Here is a 16,707-nt window from a genome sequence, read left to right as displayed (position 1 = left end):
TGACCAGCATTTGAACAGCTGTGTCAGATTATACGGTGTTCTTATTAGGCAAATCTTATTCTTCTGAAGGTGAGGACTGTTAATGCTGAGGAATATCCACTTCAGGCACTGAGTGTTAATATTCAATATTGATCCTACTACCCTTTGCAACTCCTACTGGCTGATATTTGCACTTTTTCCCTTCCCATTCACACTGGCCTCGAAGTGAAGGCACTAATGTCATGCTTGAATGAGGGCTTTTTTTTCTGTAGGACCATGCCTGCTCGGGCTGGGGCTGAGACTACACCAAGCTCACTTACAGCCACCAGACAGAGAGGAGGCTTTCTTACCTAATAAGTTGGGCTGTTTTTAAACCCTTGTCTTGGCGATAGAATGCAAATGGATAATCTGCTGTACCACCCAGACCCCTCTAGGGTGGATATTACGAATACGAATAAATAGAAGGCAGAGGTGGGAGCTTTGATGCAGGAAATTACATAGAATGCACAGCATGGGAACAGGCCATTCAGCCGAAATGGTTTGTGCTGGTGTTTAGCAAGTTCCACATTCCAACTTCTCTCTGGGTAAGGAGGTTTCTCCTGAATTTATTGGATTTATTATTGACTATTGGTTTATTAGTCTTTGTGGCCCCTAGCTGTAAGGTAATGTAATCTAACATCAGAAAGGCTATTTAGAAAGAGTAAGCATTATACACCAAGCCAAATTCTGTCCTCACCTGCTCGAAATATGCTTCAGACAACATCAAAGATGACTGATAAATGTTCAGTCCTATATAGGTAGAATGAGGTTAGAGGTTCTGCTGAGGGAATATGAATAGTTAGGGGCTAAATCAAAAAGCAGAGCCAAAAAGGTAATAATCTCCAGATTACTACCTGAGCCACGAGCTAATTGGCACAGGGTCAATAAGATTAAAGAGATAAATGTGTGGCTGAAAGATTGGTTTGGGAGAAATGGGTTCGAATTCATGGGGCATTGGCACCAGTACTGGGGAAGGGCTCCACCTGAATCATGCTGGGACCAGAGTCCTGACGAATCGCATAACTAGGGCTGTAGATAGGGCTTTAAACTAACTAGTTGGGGGAGGGTTCAGTTGCGTGGAAAATTAGGAAGTCAAAGTTAAAGGAAAAGGTAGGAGTGCAGGTTAGTGATGATGCTCATTGTTACCAGAAAATAAAAGGAAGGGACAGAATGTGTGAACATCATATTGCACCAATGAATCGTACAAGAGTAAGGAAATTTGATAATAGAACAAACTTAAAGGCTTTGTATCTGAATGCACGAAGCATTCGGAATAAAATTAATGAGTTAACAGAGCAAATAGAGACGAATGGGTATGATTTAGTTAAGATTACTGAGACGTGGTTGCAGGGAAACCAGGTTTGGGAATTGAATATCCAAGGGTACTCAGTATTTCAGAAGGATAGGCAGGAAGGAAAAGGAGGTGGTGTGGATTTGTTCGTAAAGGAAGAGATCAGTGCTGTAGTGAGAAACGATATAAGCACTGGAGATCAAGACGTAGAATCAGTCTAGGTAAAAAGAAGAAATCACAAGGGAAAGAAGTTCCTGGTGGGAATAATTTATATGTCCCCAAACAGAAGTTCCGCAGTGGGGCACAGTATAAACCAGGAAATACTGGTGGTTTGTAAGAAAGGTACGGCAATAATCATGGGTGATTTTAATATGCATATAGACTGGATTAATCAAGTTGGCAAAGGTAGCCTTGAGGGAGAGTTCATTGAATGTATTAGAGATTGTATTTCTCCAAAAAAGAGTCATAGAGACATAGAGAGATACAGCACTGAAACAGGCCCTTATATGCTATGGAACCAACCAGGGAGCAGACTATTCTAGAATAAAATCAAAATACTGCGGATGCTGGAAATCTGAAATAAAAACAAGAAGTGCTGGAACCACTCAGCAGGTCTGGCAGCATCTGTGGAAAGAGAAGCAGAGTTAACGTTTCAGGTCAGTGACCCTTCTTTGGAACTGACAAATATTAGAAAAGTCACAGGTTATAAGCAAGTGAGGTGGGGGTGGGGCAAGAGATAACAAAGGAGGTCTATATTGGACCAGGCCACATAGCTGACCAAAAGGTCATGGAGCAAAGGCAAACAATATGTTAATGGTGTGTTGAAAGACAAAGCATTAGTACAGATTAGGTGTGAATACACTGAATATTGAACAGCAGCAAGTGCAAACCTGAAAAAAAAACAGTGGGTAAGCAAACTGAACAAACTAAGATGAAATGAAATAAATGCAAAAAAAAGGATTGTAAAAAATGTAAAAAAGAATGGAAGAAAAAATAACTAAAAATGAAAGTAAATTGGGGGGCTGTCATGCTCTGAAATGATTGAACTCAATGTTCAGTCCGGCAGGCTGTAGTGTGCCTAATCGGTAAATGAGATGCTGTTCCTCGAGCTTGCGTTGATGTTCACTGGAACACTGCAGCCATCCCAGGACAGAGATGAGAGCAGGGGGGAGTGTTGAAATGGCAAGCAACCGGAAGCTCAGGGTCCTGCTTGCGGACTGAGCGGAGATGTTCCGCAAAGCGGTCACCCAGTCTGCGCTTGGACCAAGCGTTCTCCATAGCAACGCCATCAGTCGACTTGCCAACCAATCAACACCCTTCTCTCATGCAGTATAAATTGGTGCTCCCTTTGAAATTTGGCATTCTTGCATCTGTCCTGATGAGTGCAAGATGAAAAGCTTTGACAGCATGTCCTTTTTTTTTCAGCAATACTCAAGTTCTGTACTACCAAGTGACTATAAATGCAAGATAGTCGCTAATAAATCCAGTAGGGAATTCAGGAGAAACATCTTTACCTGGAGAGTGGTTAGAATGTGGAACTCGCTACCACAGGGAGTAGTTGAGGTGAATAGTATAGATGCTTTTAAGAGGAAACTAGTTAACCACATGAAAGGGAAAGGAATAGAAGATTATGTTGATAAGTTTAGATGAACCAGAGTGGGAGGAGGCTCCTGTGGGACATAAATACTGGCACAGACCAGTTGGGCTGAATGGCCTGTTTCTGTGCTGTAAACTTTTATGTAATGGTTCAGGATTTGGTTGTTTGAACTATGCAGCCTGATTTTTTTTTAACTCAATAAAACATCCTATTATCATCCTCACTTCCCTGAGAAATCTTGCTGTTAAAATACTTATGCCAACTTTTATGGATTTTAACTTGGAGAGAGATTTTTGGACTATACCACCTCCCAAACCCACAACCTCCATCACCTAGAAGGATAAGGGCAACAGTTCCATCACTTCCAAGTTACACACCATCCTGACTTGGGAGTATATCACTGGGCCTTCATTGTTGCTGGGTCAAAATCCTGGAACTCCCACCCTAACAGCACTGTGGGTGTACCTACGCCACACAGACTGCAACAGTTCAAGAAGAAAGCGCATTAATACCTTCTCGAGGGGAAGCTAGAGATGGGCAATAAATGCTGACCTTGTCCGCAATGCCCACAATATTACACTTGCTTATGTTTTTTTTATAGTGCCTTTAACATAATAAAACATCTCAACGTGCTCCGCAGGAGCGTTTATAAAGCAATATTAGAGCAAATGGCTGAAAGCTTGGTCAAAGAGGTAGGTTTTAAGGAGTGTCTTAAAGGAGGAAAGCGAGGTAGAGAGACGGAGAGGTTTAGGGAGAGAATTCCAGAGCTTGGGGCCTAGGCAGCTGAAGGCAAGGCCGCCAATGGTGGACCGATCAAAATCGGCAATGCTTAAAAGTCCAGAATTAGATGAGCACAGATATCTGGGAGGTTTGTGGGACTAGAGGAGATTAGAGATGGGAATGTCCACAGCTGAAGAATGAATTTAATGAAGAAAAAATTCTTCTTATGTATATTACACCTCACCTCCATCCCCACCCCGCTACTCCTTGACCTACAGCTGAGGGGACAGAAGTGGGGTTGAGTGCCCCAGTTTCCCTAATATGTTACCTGTTATGCTGTGTTGTGAAAAAATATTCATTTTTAATTCCAGCCTTCTGTTTATTTTGCAGTGTGATAATAACCATGATCGTGACCACGGCTGTTTGCTGTTACTTGTTGTGAGTATCATGTTATGGATTGCACCCACGCATACTAAAAGAAGCTTAGGAGTCAATAGCAGAGGCACTATTTTATATAATTATTCCTTTTCCTAATGAATTTTTATAATACCAGAGGACTGGCGGACAGCTAATGATGTCCTGTCTCCATTTTAGATATAGGAATGAGCCCAAGGAACTGTAGACCAAGTAGCTTAAGGTTAGTGATGGAAAGTTAGGGGAATCTTTACTCCAAGAGGTAATAAAAAAAAAAACACCTAGGAAGTGAAAGTATAATGAAGAATAGTTAGCATGAATTTCAAAAGGGAAAGATTGTACTTGCCCAACCTTATTGAATTTATAGAAATAAGAGAGTAGATGTAATATACCTGGATTTTCAAAAGGCCTTCAATAAAGTACCACAAAGTTGATGCATGACTAGGGTCAGAGCATGTGGAGTCCGGGGATAAGTTGAAGTATGGATAGCAAGTTGGCTAATGACAGGAAACTGAGCCTCTTGGAGCTGGGTTGCACAAAGTCTCTCCCTGCTCGGCTTTAGTCCAGCTTGAGCCCGGGCTCCCAGTTGCACCCTGACTGTTGGGTTACACTCCATGTCTAGGGCACAACCTAGCACCTTTACATAGTCACTAAAGTGGCACTATAACTGCAGTATGGATTTTATTTTTTGTGCTACTGATTTAACCCCTTGAGTTAAAGAATAAACTATCGCAGCTGGCTGAACCTGATTTGAATGAATTTGGTGACATTTAATATATTGTAACAAAAACAAAATAACCTAGCCTAACTAGTCAAGGTATTAGAACTTGGGTTCATTCAAGATCACCTTTTGTTACCAGAACTGGGTAGCTAAGAGAGTTGGTATTAGTTAATCCTCCTGTGAAGTCACTTTGGATTAAACTCTAATTTCTTTCTTTCCTTTTAGCTGGCTCATCGCCATCCTGGCTCAAATGAACCCTCTCTTTGGCCCGCAGCTCAAGAACGAAACTATCTGGTATCTCCGCTATTTCTGGGAATAGGGAGAACCGTGTTGGACCCAGCCATGGTACAGTGCAAGAAGCTCAGCTGAAGGGGTTCAGGGGGGAAAGGAAGCTGGTATTAGTGCTCTCTCCAGATTAGACTCTGTGCACTGAGCTAGCTGGTCCCACCAGCTGTTCTACGTTTGGCTTCAGTGTCCCAAGGCTAAGGCGCAGGCGATCAGCCAGGGTCTCCCACCCCGCCCCCCACCCCATCTGCCCACCACCACCCCCCCCGCCCCATCCGCAGATTTACACGTGAATCAAAAGTTAGGAGTTGGTTGAATCCATCCAAATTAGCTGTGCACCCGTAATGAAGGAAATTTGTCCTCATGCACCTCTGTCTCTGTCTGTCTGTCTCTTCCTTTAAAACACTCCCTAAAACCTACCTTTTTGACCAACCTTTTGATCACCTGTTCTAATATCTCCTTATGTGGCTCAGTGCTAAATTTTGTTTGAAAATGCTCCAGTGAGAAGCCTTGAGATTCTTTGTTCTGTTAAAATTGCTACATAAATGTAAGTTGTTGCAATTGAAGGAGTGCCACTCTGAGCAACACCAGGGCTGCCGAATGTCACCTTGCCAAGTGGGCCTTAATCTTGATTACCTGATGGGGCAAAGCCATGCTGTCCTTGCATTAGAAAGGACAGTCCCAAAGTATGGAGGACATAGAGTTGGGATCATTATAGGAACAGGAGGAGGCCATTCAGCCCCTGAAGCCTGTTTTCATGATTCATTTAGATCGTGGCTGACCTGTACCTCGAATCCATTTACCTATCCTTGTTTGTTATGCCTTTGATGCCCTTGCTCAACAAAAAATCTATCGATGTCAATCTTGAAAGTTTCAATTGACCCAGCATCCGCTTCCAGATTTCCACTACCCTTTGTGTGAAACGTGCTTCCTGACATCACTGCTGGTTCCAACCTTAACATGATTTTCCCAGTTCTGGATTTCCCCCCACCAGAGGAAATAGTTTTTCCCTCTCTACCCTATCAAATAATTTTAAACGCCCCGATTAGATCACCACACAATCATCTGAATACGAGGCAAGTTTATGCAGCCTGTCCTCACAATTTAACCCTTTAAGAGTCAGTGTCATTCTGGTAAATCTGTGCTGCCAATATACCCTTCCTGAGGTTTGATAAGACAGGACTCGGAACAACCTGTTTACTGGACACTGCACTTCAAGGTGCGATTCAGTGTGCAAAATAACCCAGATTATCAATATAATCCAAGAAAATAAGGGCTTTAGGGCACAAGTAGTGAATTTAGGAGAGAATGGAAAACCTTCCTTTATTCAAAACCTTTCGATCTGGGTAATGAATCAGTTGTAATAGAAGGAACTGTGTTGGTATTATTCAAAATACAGTGAGATGCACTAATAGAAGAGGTATTGTACAAGTGGGCTGAACTTGGATAAATCAAATGGCCTCTTCTGATCACTGACCTTACTCGTGTTCTCTCCTTTTTTAATTTGAATGGGATTAAAAATGAAACTGGTTTCCTGTCTGTGTTCCTCTCCTGGAGATCCCCCTCTCCTCTTCTCTGCCAAGCCCTGTATAGTATCAAATAAAACTTTAGCTCCACCATTGATGCGTTTCATCTTCCCTGCTAGTCAAAAGGGAGACTTCAAGCAGTAGAACAACATTAATGTTTCTCTTGGGTTTCAACAAGTGCAGCTTGTCATTTTTATCAGAGTGACTGAGATAAACCAGAGGATCCCAAAGAGCTGGCAGCAGCTCGGACACCTCTCGTCATACTGTGGCTCAGTTTTCAAAAGTATTTTTACATATGTATTGGCTTGCAAAACTGCACTTTTCATGTTTCAAGCCGAGGCAATGTACAGAGTAATGGAGTGAGCTACAGGCTGGAACGTAATCAGGGGTTTGGGAGGTTTATATATAGAATAGCAGATACCCAGGAGTGAGTTACAGACTGGAATCTAATCGAGGGGTTCGTGGGGGGGTGGTGGGGTTATATATAGAATAACAGATACCCGGGAGTGAGTTACAGACTGGAATCTAATCGAGGGGTTCGTGGTGGGTGGGGGGGGGGGGTTATATATAGAATAACAGATACCTGGGAGTGAGTTACAGACTGGAATCTAATCGAGGGGTTCGTGGGGGGGGGGGGGGGGGGGGGGGGGTTATATATAGAATAACAGATACCCGGGAGTGAGTTACAGACTGGAATCTAATCGAGGGGTTCGTGGTGGGGGGGGGGGGGGGGTTATATATAGAATAACAGATACCCGGGAGTGAGTTACAGACAGGAATCTAATCGAGGGGTTCGGGTGGTTTATATATAGAATAACAGATACCCGGGAGTGAGTTACAGACTGGAATCTAATCGAGGGGTTCGTGGGGGGGGGGGGGGGTTATATATAGAATAACAGATACCCGGGAGTGAGTTACAGACAGGAATCTAATCGAGGGGTTCGGGTGGTTTATATATAGGAATAACAGATACCCGGCAGTGAGTTACAGGCTGGAATCTAATCGAGGGGTTCAGATCACATCATTAACCGTAAGAATTAAATTTAAATTGGTAACCCTCCTCTTTCCTTGAGAATAGATTGCAGCCTTTAACTGCTTTCGGATTAGTTTTTTTGGAAAGCACAAAGCTTTTTTTTTCCTTCCCTGAACAGCCCTCGACATGTGAAAACAGAGGCATTTCCCGCTGTGGAACGTAGCAGGCAACACCCAAATCATTTCCGGCAAAGAGTTACCTGAGCGACTATTTCTAAGTTTGTCCATCCAGCTTTATGGCCACCTGTAAACCACTAAGCCATTGGTAAAGGCAGGATCTGTGAGACGTTTTTGTGGAAATAGTTAGGGCTTTGTTACTTGTTCTGGTGGGAGGGAAAACCTTGGGAAAGAGAGAGAGGTCTGTAGTTTGTTACCTTTCTATGTCCCTCTATACAGGAATGTGAGCAGGTACGATATAAACAGCAAAAGCAGCATCGCACAGCTTTATTCTCCAGCAGCATTTTGAATTTATCTGGTGTTCACGTGCAGGAAGATGTTTTAAGCACTTTTTACAATGAAGAGGAAACCAATGCAGTGAATTTTGAACATGGGAAGGGAATGCAAATATAACAGAAATATGGTCAAAGGAAGGGAGTGTTCTCTTAAATGGGTGACCTTTTCCTCCCCATTTCCCCCCCCCCCCCCTCCCCCCCATTACAACTGCTGTCTCCATGTCTTTTGAAACCCATTTATTTGAAATTGATTCACCCTTCTGCTAAACTAAAGGACAAGACGCACATTCAGCATTCTTCCACCAACGTTGCCAACCCCAATTTCTAAGCCTTATTACTATTTGACTGTGGAGAGCATCACAGCTAAGCCCCATCTTGCCCTTGCAGTACATTTTCCAGCAGTTTGGGACTTTTGCTATTTTTACCAACCCCCACCCGCATTTCCCAATCTTGCAGGCATTGAGGCCAGTTGCACATGTCCGAGCACTATCCTAAGTGAAAGGAACAGACTCCCAGGTGAATGGGCATCAAACTTGGCATCTTTTGATTGTATTGCTCAGTGCTACACAACCATTTGTCAGAAAGAGCAGAATGTTTTTCTTTTGTATGGCTACTTCTATGACCCCGCACTAATTATTATTGCTCTTATTTAAATGTGCAGTCAGTTTGGTGTGGGTTTTTTTAAAATTGTATTTCGCAGACCTATTTAGTCAATATTTCCCCACATTAAACTGGGAAATGCTTTTCCTGCTGTACTGTTTCTGCCAGCTGATGGTGCTGTGGTGCTAATAGCTCTTGGGGAATAACACTGCCGCTTAGTGCAAGGGAGGCAGTACTACAGGTGGAAAATATTCTGCTCCTCTCTCTGCCCCGGGTTCTTCTCGACAGTGAGAGTCATGCAAACCAAACATCTGAGGTTTCATCCCTGGTCTGCTTTAATTTTAGTTAATCTCAGTCATGATGACTGTAATTGGTCTCTGTGCCCATGACTAGAGAAGGGGCAAAAAATAGTCAAGATAGCCACTGCTGATGGCTCTCATGTGGTCCCCGCTGGGGAGTTCCCTACAAGGGCATCATTGGGCCCATTTTGAATAGTCTATGCTACCCAGTGACAAGACACTCCTTACTTAGTCTACAAATGAATCGCGGGATGGTGTGGGAAAGTGGAATTGAGGTGGAAGATCTGCCATTGCCCTATTGAATGGCAGAAGAGGCTCGAGGGACCGTCTGGCCCACTGTTGCTCATATTTCTTTATGTTGGGTGCTGTGGAGATATCCAGTGTTGGTGCAGCCCTAGCTGTGCACAAGTAACTGGCTGCAGGAGGAAAAGGTTTAGAAATTGTGGGGGAGGATGGGGTGTTATTTATTGACAGTGTTGACAACAGTATGTTGAACTATGCCGGTGGCTCTGAAAAAGCCGAGTGTGGCTGCCAACAATTTGCCATAGTGGGGCTGTGTGAGGCCTTGCAGGCAAGCTTCATCAGACTCTGGTTTCTTTTGCCTCCACATCAGTGGAATTACCCTTAACCGAAGGAAATATTCCAAATGGCACGACCACTTTTAACCCTTCTCTTCTGTGTTTGGTCTAAGTTTCCCAACCCTTCCCCTGCCATCTCCTTCCAGGTTCTTTCAGTTTGTTAACCAGAAGGGAGAACTTTTGGAATCTATGTTTCACGCTCCCGCCCCCTGTAGTTTGCAGTGCTTTTATTGTGCTGAAACCTGGGAGCTTGTGTGTCGAGGATCTGCAAGACCGATTTCTACCTTTTGGGACGTTGAATAGTGAGAAAAGACCACTGAAGCTTGGGGATGGGGTTTTGGTGTTCAGCCTTGAGGAGAAGTGACTGAGGGAGCCTTTTAAAATTCATGGTGATGGTCAGTGGGTTTCAGCAGTTAATCCTGAGCTTACTCCAGAAGGACAAGAGGGTCCCAAAAGGGTGGCATGCAAACTAGGGACTGGAGAATTTGGAATGGGTAGGGGCTCCCAACAGTCCTGGAGTGGTTTTCAGAAACAGCTGGATGGGCTGTTGGAATGTTGTTGAATTTTCTAGATGGATGAAGTGAAATTGCCCTTTTTTTTAAATTCCACCCCTCCCCCACAACAATCCAAAAGTAGTTTTTCATCTTGTATCTGTGAAAGCTTCTTGGAACTACTTTGTGCAGGGATCTCTGAGTAAATGTATCAGTATGTTTACTCTGTGTATGGCGGTTACATATAAACAGATGCACACAGTGGAGTAGATTTTACTAGGTTGCACTGGTTTTTTCAGAGTAAATTGGCCAAATTGACACAAAAGATAGCAGAATTTCAAGCACAAGTTATGTCTCTGTATCTCTTTTTATCTCTCTCTCTGCCTTTCTCTTGCCAGGTGCTAATTCCCTGGTAATGTGCAGCTATTTCTTTTTCAAAGTAAAATTGATTTTTTTTTTGCAGTTTCGATAGTGCAGAGCTAAAAAGTGTCCATGTTAAGAGAGGCAATTACTGAAAGGTGTATAGTGTATGATTCTGCATGGATTCTGCAGTTCAAATTGATTTGTCCTGTGAGGAGCATTAGGGAGAGAAGTCTACCTCATTCCTACATTCTACTACATGGGGATGAATGTACAGTGAAGGGGAAGGAGTTGACTGACGGGATGTATAATTAGAAAGTATCCACTGGTCAGAGTCCAGCCATTGATATTACCACAGACTGATGAATATTGTGCACATCTCTGATCTCCACACTATAAAAAAGAGACAGATGCCTAGGAGAAATTGCAAAAAACAATTTCGAGGATGGCACCAGATCTGAGAGATTATAGCTATTGGGAAAGGTTGAACAGATTGGGGCTTTTTCTTTAGAAATGGGAAGACATGGAGATAACACGATGGAGGTCTTTTTAAAATTATGAATGGGTTGGACAGGGTAGATTTAGAGAAAATATTTCCATTTGTGGGAGAATCCAAAACTAGGGCCATAAATATAAAATAATCCAATAGGGAAATGAGGAGAATTTCTTTACTCAGAGAATGGTACGAGGAGGCCATTCAGCCCTTTGAGCCCACTCCGTCATTCAATGAGATCATGTCTGATCTGTGACCTAACTCCATATTCTCTCCTTGGCTTCATATCCCTTAATACTGTTAGTTAACAAAAGTCGATCAATCTCAGATTTTAAATCTAACAATGCGGAAGAGAGTACCAAACTTCTGCCACTCTTTGCTTGTAGACATGTTTCCTAATTCCACTCCTGAAGTGTCTGGCTCCAATTTTTAGACTATACCTCCTAGTTCAATACTCACCCACCAGTGGAAAGAGTTTCTCTCTATCGACCCTATCAATTCCCCTTTAATAGCTTGAAAACTTAAATCAAATTGCCCCTTAACCTTCTAAATTCCAGGGAATACAGCCCTGTTATTTGTTTTATCTCTTCTCATAATTTAGTCCAGGTAGCATTCTGGTAAATCTCCCAATGGTCAGTACTTTTACTGTATATATACTACTTGGATCTTGGAATACAGAGTAGAATTTCAAAATTTACTGATGATGCCAAACTTGAAGGTGAGGCAGACAGTGAGGATGATACGAGCTGCCTGCAACAGGACATAGATAGGCTAGCAGAATGGACAGACAAGTGGCTGATGGAATTTAATACAGATAAGTGTGAGGTGATGCATTATGGCAGAAGGGATAGGATAAGGCAATATAGACTTAATGGCACAGTTCTAAAGGGTATGCAGGAACAGAGGGATCCGGGGGCGCATGTGCATTGAACTTTGAAGGTGGCAGGACCTATTGAGAGAGTGGTTAGTAAAGCATAAGGGATCTTGGGCTTCATAAGTAGAGGTATAGAGTACAAAAGCAGGGAAGTTATGCCGAACCTTTATAAAGCTCTGGTTAGGCCCAACTAGAGTATTGCGTCCAGTTCTGGTCACCACACTTTGAGAAGGATGTGAGGGTCCTTGAGAGGATGCAGAAGAGATTTACCAGAATAGTTCCAGGGATGGGGGGTTTTAGCTACAAGGTTAAGTGGAAAAGCTGGGGTTGTTCTCCCTGGAGCAAAAGAGATTGATGAGAGATTTAATAGAGGTCTACAAGATTATGACAGGCTTAGATAAGTTAGACAAGGAAAAACTGTTCCCATTAACTGACGGTGCAAGGAGTAGGGGACACAGATTGAAGGCTTTGAGCAAGAGATGCAGGGGAATATGAGGAAGAACTCTTTTATGCAGTGAGTGAATAAAGACCTGGAACTCGCTGCCCACAAGAGTGGTGGAAGCAGAGACAATCAATGATTTAAGAGGAAATTGAAGGAAATGAACTTGCAGGGATCAAGCGGGGGAGTGGTACAGACTGGATTGCTGTGTGGAGAGCTGACATGGACTCAATGGGCCAAATGGCCTCCTTTTATGCGATAAATTACTCCTAACTGCATTATTCCCTCCAAGGCCAGTGTATCCTTCCTGAGGTGTGGTGCCCAGAACTGAAGACAGTAGTCCGGTATTGCTGAAAACAGAGACATTTTGTCGAAGCTTTTCGTCTGCACTCATCAGGACAATTTGCAAGAATACCAATGTAAGGGAAGCAACAAATTTATACTATGAGAAGAGAGTGCTGATTGATCCACTTGCCAACCAATCAGAGTCAAGCTGCCTGGTTTAAATTTCAAACTAAGCTTGGCAGTTAACTGTCAGTCACCATAAACTGATGCATCCTCCACGGCAACGCCTCTATCAATCAGAGTCCACTTGCCAACCAATCAGCACTCTCTTCTCATGTAGTATTAATTTTTTGCTTCCCTTACATTGGTATTCTTGTGAATGGTCCTGATGAGTGCAAGATGAAAAGCTTCGACAAAATGCCTCTGTTTTCAGCAATACTCAAGTTCTGTGCTACCCAACGACTAACTCCAGATGTGGTCTTAAATTCTGACAGTAGTGAAATATGAACCCAGGCCACTGCAGAGAGTGGAACCTTAATCCAGCACTTTAGACCACTCAGCCATGCTACTACGTAAAATTATAGGAGCAAAGTTGGAACTACAAGTCAGAAATGTAGTAATTACCTTTCAAACAAAGCAGCAGCATTGACCAGTGCAGGGATTGAACCTTCAACATTGAGCTTAGAAGCACCATGCACTAGTCATCTGAGCCAAAAAGCACAATACTGGAAGTAGTTGAAGCATATAGCTTGGATGCTTCCAAAAGAAACTAGACGAGTACATGAGAGAATTCACAGAATTATTACAGTGCAAAAGGACGCCATTCGGCCCATCATGTCTGCAGTGGCTCTCCAAATGAGCAATTCACTTAGTGCCATTCCCCCACCTTCTCCCTGTAACCCTGCGCATTCTTCCTTTTCAGATTACTGTCTAATTCCCTTTTGATTGCTTCAATTGAACCTGCCTCCACCACACACTCAGGCAGTGCATTCCAGACCTTAACCAAACGCTGCGTGAAAAAAGTTTTTCCTCGTCACTTTTATGCTTCTTTTACCAATTACTTTAAATCTGTGCCCTCTCATTCTCAATCCTAGCACAAGTGGGAACAGGTCCTCACTATCTACTCTGTATAGACCCTTCAGGATGAGTAAAGGGATTAGAAAGATATGCTGAAAGGCTGAGATGAGGCAGATGGAATGAGAGGAGACTCGTAGAGTATAAATGCCAGCACAGACTAGATGGGCTGAATGGCCTGTTTATGTGCTGAATATTCTATGTAAATAAGAACATAGGGGGAAGTGTCGAGAAAATGTGTCCAGATACAAGATTATGTTACAGATATTGAGTGTTTTATTCTGTAATATACAAATGGAATGTAATGAAGGGAGAAATGTGTTTATGATATATTGAAAGTCTTGCATGTAGCATCCCAGAAATCTCTCACCTCTTTTTACATAGAATTTACAGCCCAGAATGAGGCCATTCAACCAAACTGATCATTCCAGCTTTTATGGTCCCCACTCACTTCCTTCTGACCCCATCAACTTATTCTTCTATTGCCTTAACTACTCTTTGTGGTAGTGAGTTCCACATGACTTGGATGAAGGGACCGAGTGTATTGTAGCCAAATTTGCAAACAGTACAAAAATGGGCAGGAAAGCAAGTTGTGAGGAGGACGCTGTGTCTGCTAAATAAGTGGGCAAAAATTTTGGCAGATGGAGTACGATGTGTGAAAATGTAAGATTGTCCACTTTAGCAGGAAGGATAGAAAAGGAGAATATTATTCACGTGGAGAGAGACTGCAGAATTCTGTGGTACAGAGGGATCTGGGTGTCCTTGTACATGAATCACAAAAAGTTAGCATGCAGATACAGCAAGTAATTTTTTTCATTGGTTCATGGGATGTGGGCATCACTGGCTAGGCCAGCAGTTATTGTCCATCCCTAATTGCCCTTGAGCATACGAATTAGGAGCAGGAGTAGGCCACTCGGCCCTTCGAGCCTGCTCTGCCATTCAATAAGTTCATGGTTGAACTGATTACTCCACACTTCCACCTACCCCCGATAACCTCCTATCCCTTGCTTATCAAGAATCTATCTACCTCTGCCTTAAAAATATTCAAAGACTCTGCTTCCACTGCCTTTTGAGGAAGAGAATTCCAAAGACTCACGATCCTCCGAGAAAATATTTCTCCTCATCTCGGTCTTAAATGAGTGACCCCTTATTTTTAAACAGTGACCCGGAGTTCTAGATTCTCCCACAAGGGGAAACATCCTTTCCACATCCACCCTGTCAAGACCCCTCAGGATCTTGTATATTTCAATCAAGTCACCTCTTGCTCTTCTAAATTCCAGCGGATACTAGCTTAGCCTGTCCATTCTATCCTTGAAAGACAGCCTGCCCATTCCAGGTATCAGTCTAGTAAACCTTCTCTGTTCTGCCTCCAAAGCATTTTCATCCTTCCTTAAATAAGACCAGTACTCCAGATGTGGTCTCACCAATGCCCTGTACAGTGAAAGCATAACCTCCCTACTTTTGTATTCAATTCTCCAGGAGATAAACGATAACATTCTATTAGCTTTCCTAATTACGTGCTGTACCTGCATACTAACCTTTTGTGATTCATGCACTAGGACACCCAGATCCCTCTGCATCTCAGAGCTCTGCAATCTCTCACCATTTAGATAATATGCTTTTTTAATCTTCCTGCTAAAGTGGACAATTTCCCACTTTCCCACATTAAACTCCATTTGCCAGGTCTTTGTCCACTCATTTAACCTATCTATATCCCTTTGTAACCCCCTTATGTCCTCTTCTCGAGTTACTTTCCTACCTATCTTTGTGTCATCAGCAAATTTAGCAACCATACCTTCGGTCCCTTCATCTAAGTCATTTATATAAATTGTAAAAAGTTGAGGCCCCAGCACAGATCCCTGTGGCACACCACTCATTACATCTTGCCAACCAGAAAATGACCCTTTTATGCCTACTCTCTGTTTCCTGTTAGTTAGCCAATCTTCTATCCATGCCAATATGTTGTCCCCTACACCATGAGCTTTTATTTTATGCAATAACCTTTGATGTGGCACCTTATCAAATGCCTTCTGGAAAACTAAGTACAATACATCCACCGGTTCTCCTTTATCCACAGCACATGTAACTCCCTCAAAGAACTCCAAAAAAAATTGGTTAAACATGATTTCCCTTTCACAAAACTGTCTTGACTCTGCCTGATTACCTTGAATTTTTCTAAATGCCCTGCTATACCGTCTTGAGAAGGTGGTGGTGAGCTGCCGTCTTGAACTGCTGCAGTCCATGTGGTGTAGGTACACCCACAGTGCTGTTAGGAAGGGGGTTCCAGGATTTTGACCCAGCGACAGTGAAGGAACGGTAATATAGTTCCAAGTCAGGATGGTGTGTGGCTTGGAGGGGAACTTGCAGGTGATGGTGTTCCCATGCATCTGCTGCCCTTGGCCTTCTAGGTGGTGGGGGTCATGGGTTTGGAAGATGCTGTTGAAGGAGCTTTGGTGCATTGCTGAAGTACATCTTTTAGATGGTACACACTGCTGTCACTGTGCGTCGTTGGCGGAGTGAGTGTATGTTTGTGAATGGGGCGCCAATCAAGCGGGCTGCTTTGTCCTGGACAGTGTCGAGCTTCTTGAATGTTGTTGGAACTGCACCCATCCAGGCAAGTGGAGAGTATTCCATTACACTCCTGACTTGTGCCTTGTAGATGGTGGACAGGCTTTGGGGAATCAGGAGGTGAGTTACTCGCCGCAGGATTCCTAGCCTCCTGACCTACTCTTGTAGCCACGGTATTTATATGGCTCCTCCAGTTCAGTATCTGGTCAATGGTAACTCCCAGGATGTTGATAGTGGAGGATTCAGCGATGGTAATGCCATTGAATGTCATGGGGAGATGGTTAGATTCCCTCATTGGGGATGGTCATTGCCCGGCACTTGTGTGGTATGAATGTTACTTGCCACTTATCAGCCCAAGTCTGGATTTTGTAATTAGGAAGACAAATGTAATTATGGCATTCATTGCAAGGGGAATAGAGTATAAAAGTGAGGAAGTCTTGCTATAACTATCCAGGGCATTGGTGAGACTGCATCTAGAGTACTGCGTATAGTTTTGGTCTCCTTACTTAAGGATGGACATACTTGCATTTGAAGCAGTTCAGAGATGGTTCGCTAGACTGATTCCTGGGATGAAGGGGTTGTCTTATGAG

At 43.1% G+C, this 16,707-nt stretch overlaps 1 protein-coding gene across 1 annotated transcript in view; it reads left to right on the top strand.

The window, feature by feature from the left end:
• Positions 1-16,707, top strand: part of atpv0e2 (ATPase H+ transporting V0 subunit e2) — a 553,405-nt gene that overhangs the window by 2,053 nt on the left and 534,645 nt on the right. Inside the window, exons 2-3 of the mRNA XM_068053104.1 lie at positions 4,017-4,064; positions 4,987-5,106. Of these exons, the coding sequence (XP_067909205.1) occupies positions 4,017-4,064; positions 4,987-5,080 (142 nt within the window). The 3' untranslated portion in view covers positions 5,081-5,106. The remainder of the gene's footprint in view (positions 1-4,016; positions 4,065-4,986; positions 5,107-16,707) is intronic.

This window comes from Heterodontus francisci, chromosome 20 (genome assembly GCF_036365525.1).
Source record: "Heterodontus francisci isolate sHetFra1 chromosome 20, sHetFra1.hap1, whole genome shotgun sequence".
Classification (NCBI taxonomy): Eukaryota; Metazoa; Chordata; class Chondrichthyes; order Heterodontiformes; family Heterodontidae; genus Heterodontus; species Heterodontus francisci.
This window is presented reverse-complemented; position numbering and strand designations above follow the sequence as displayed.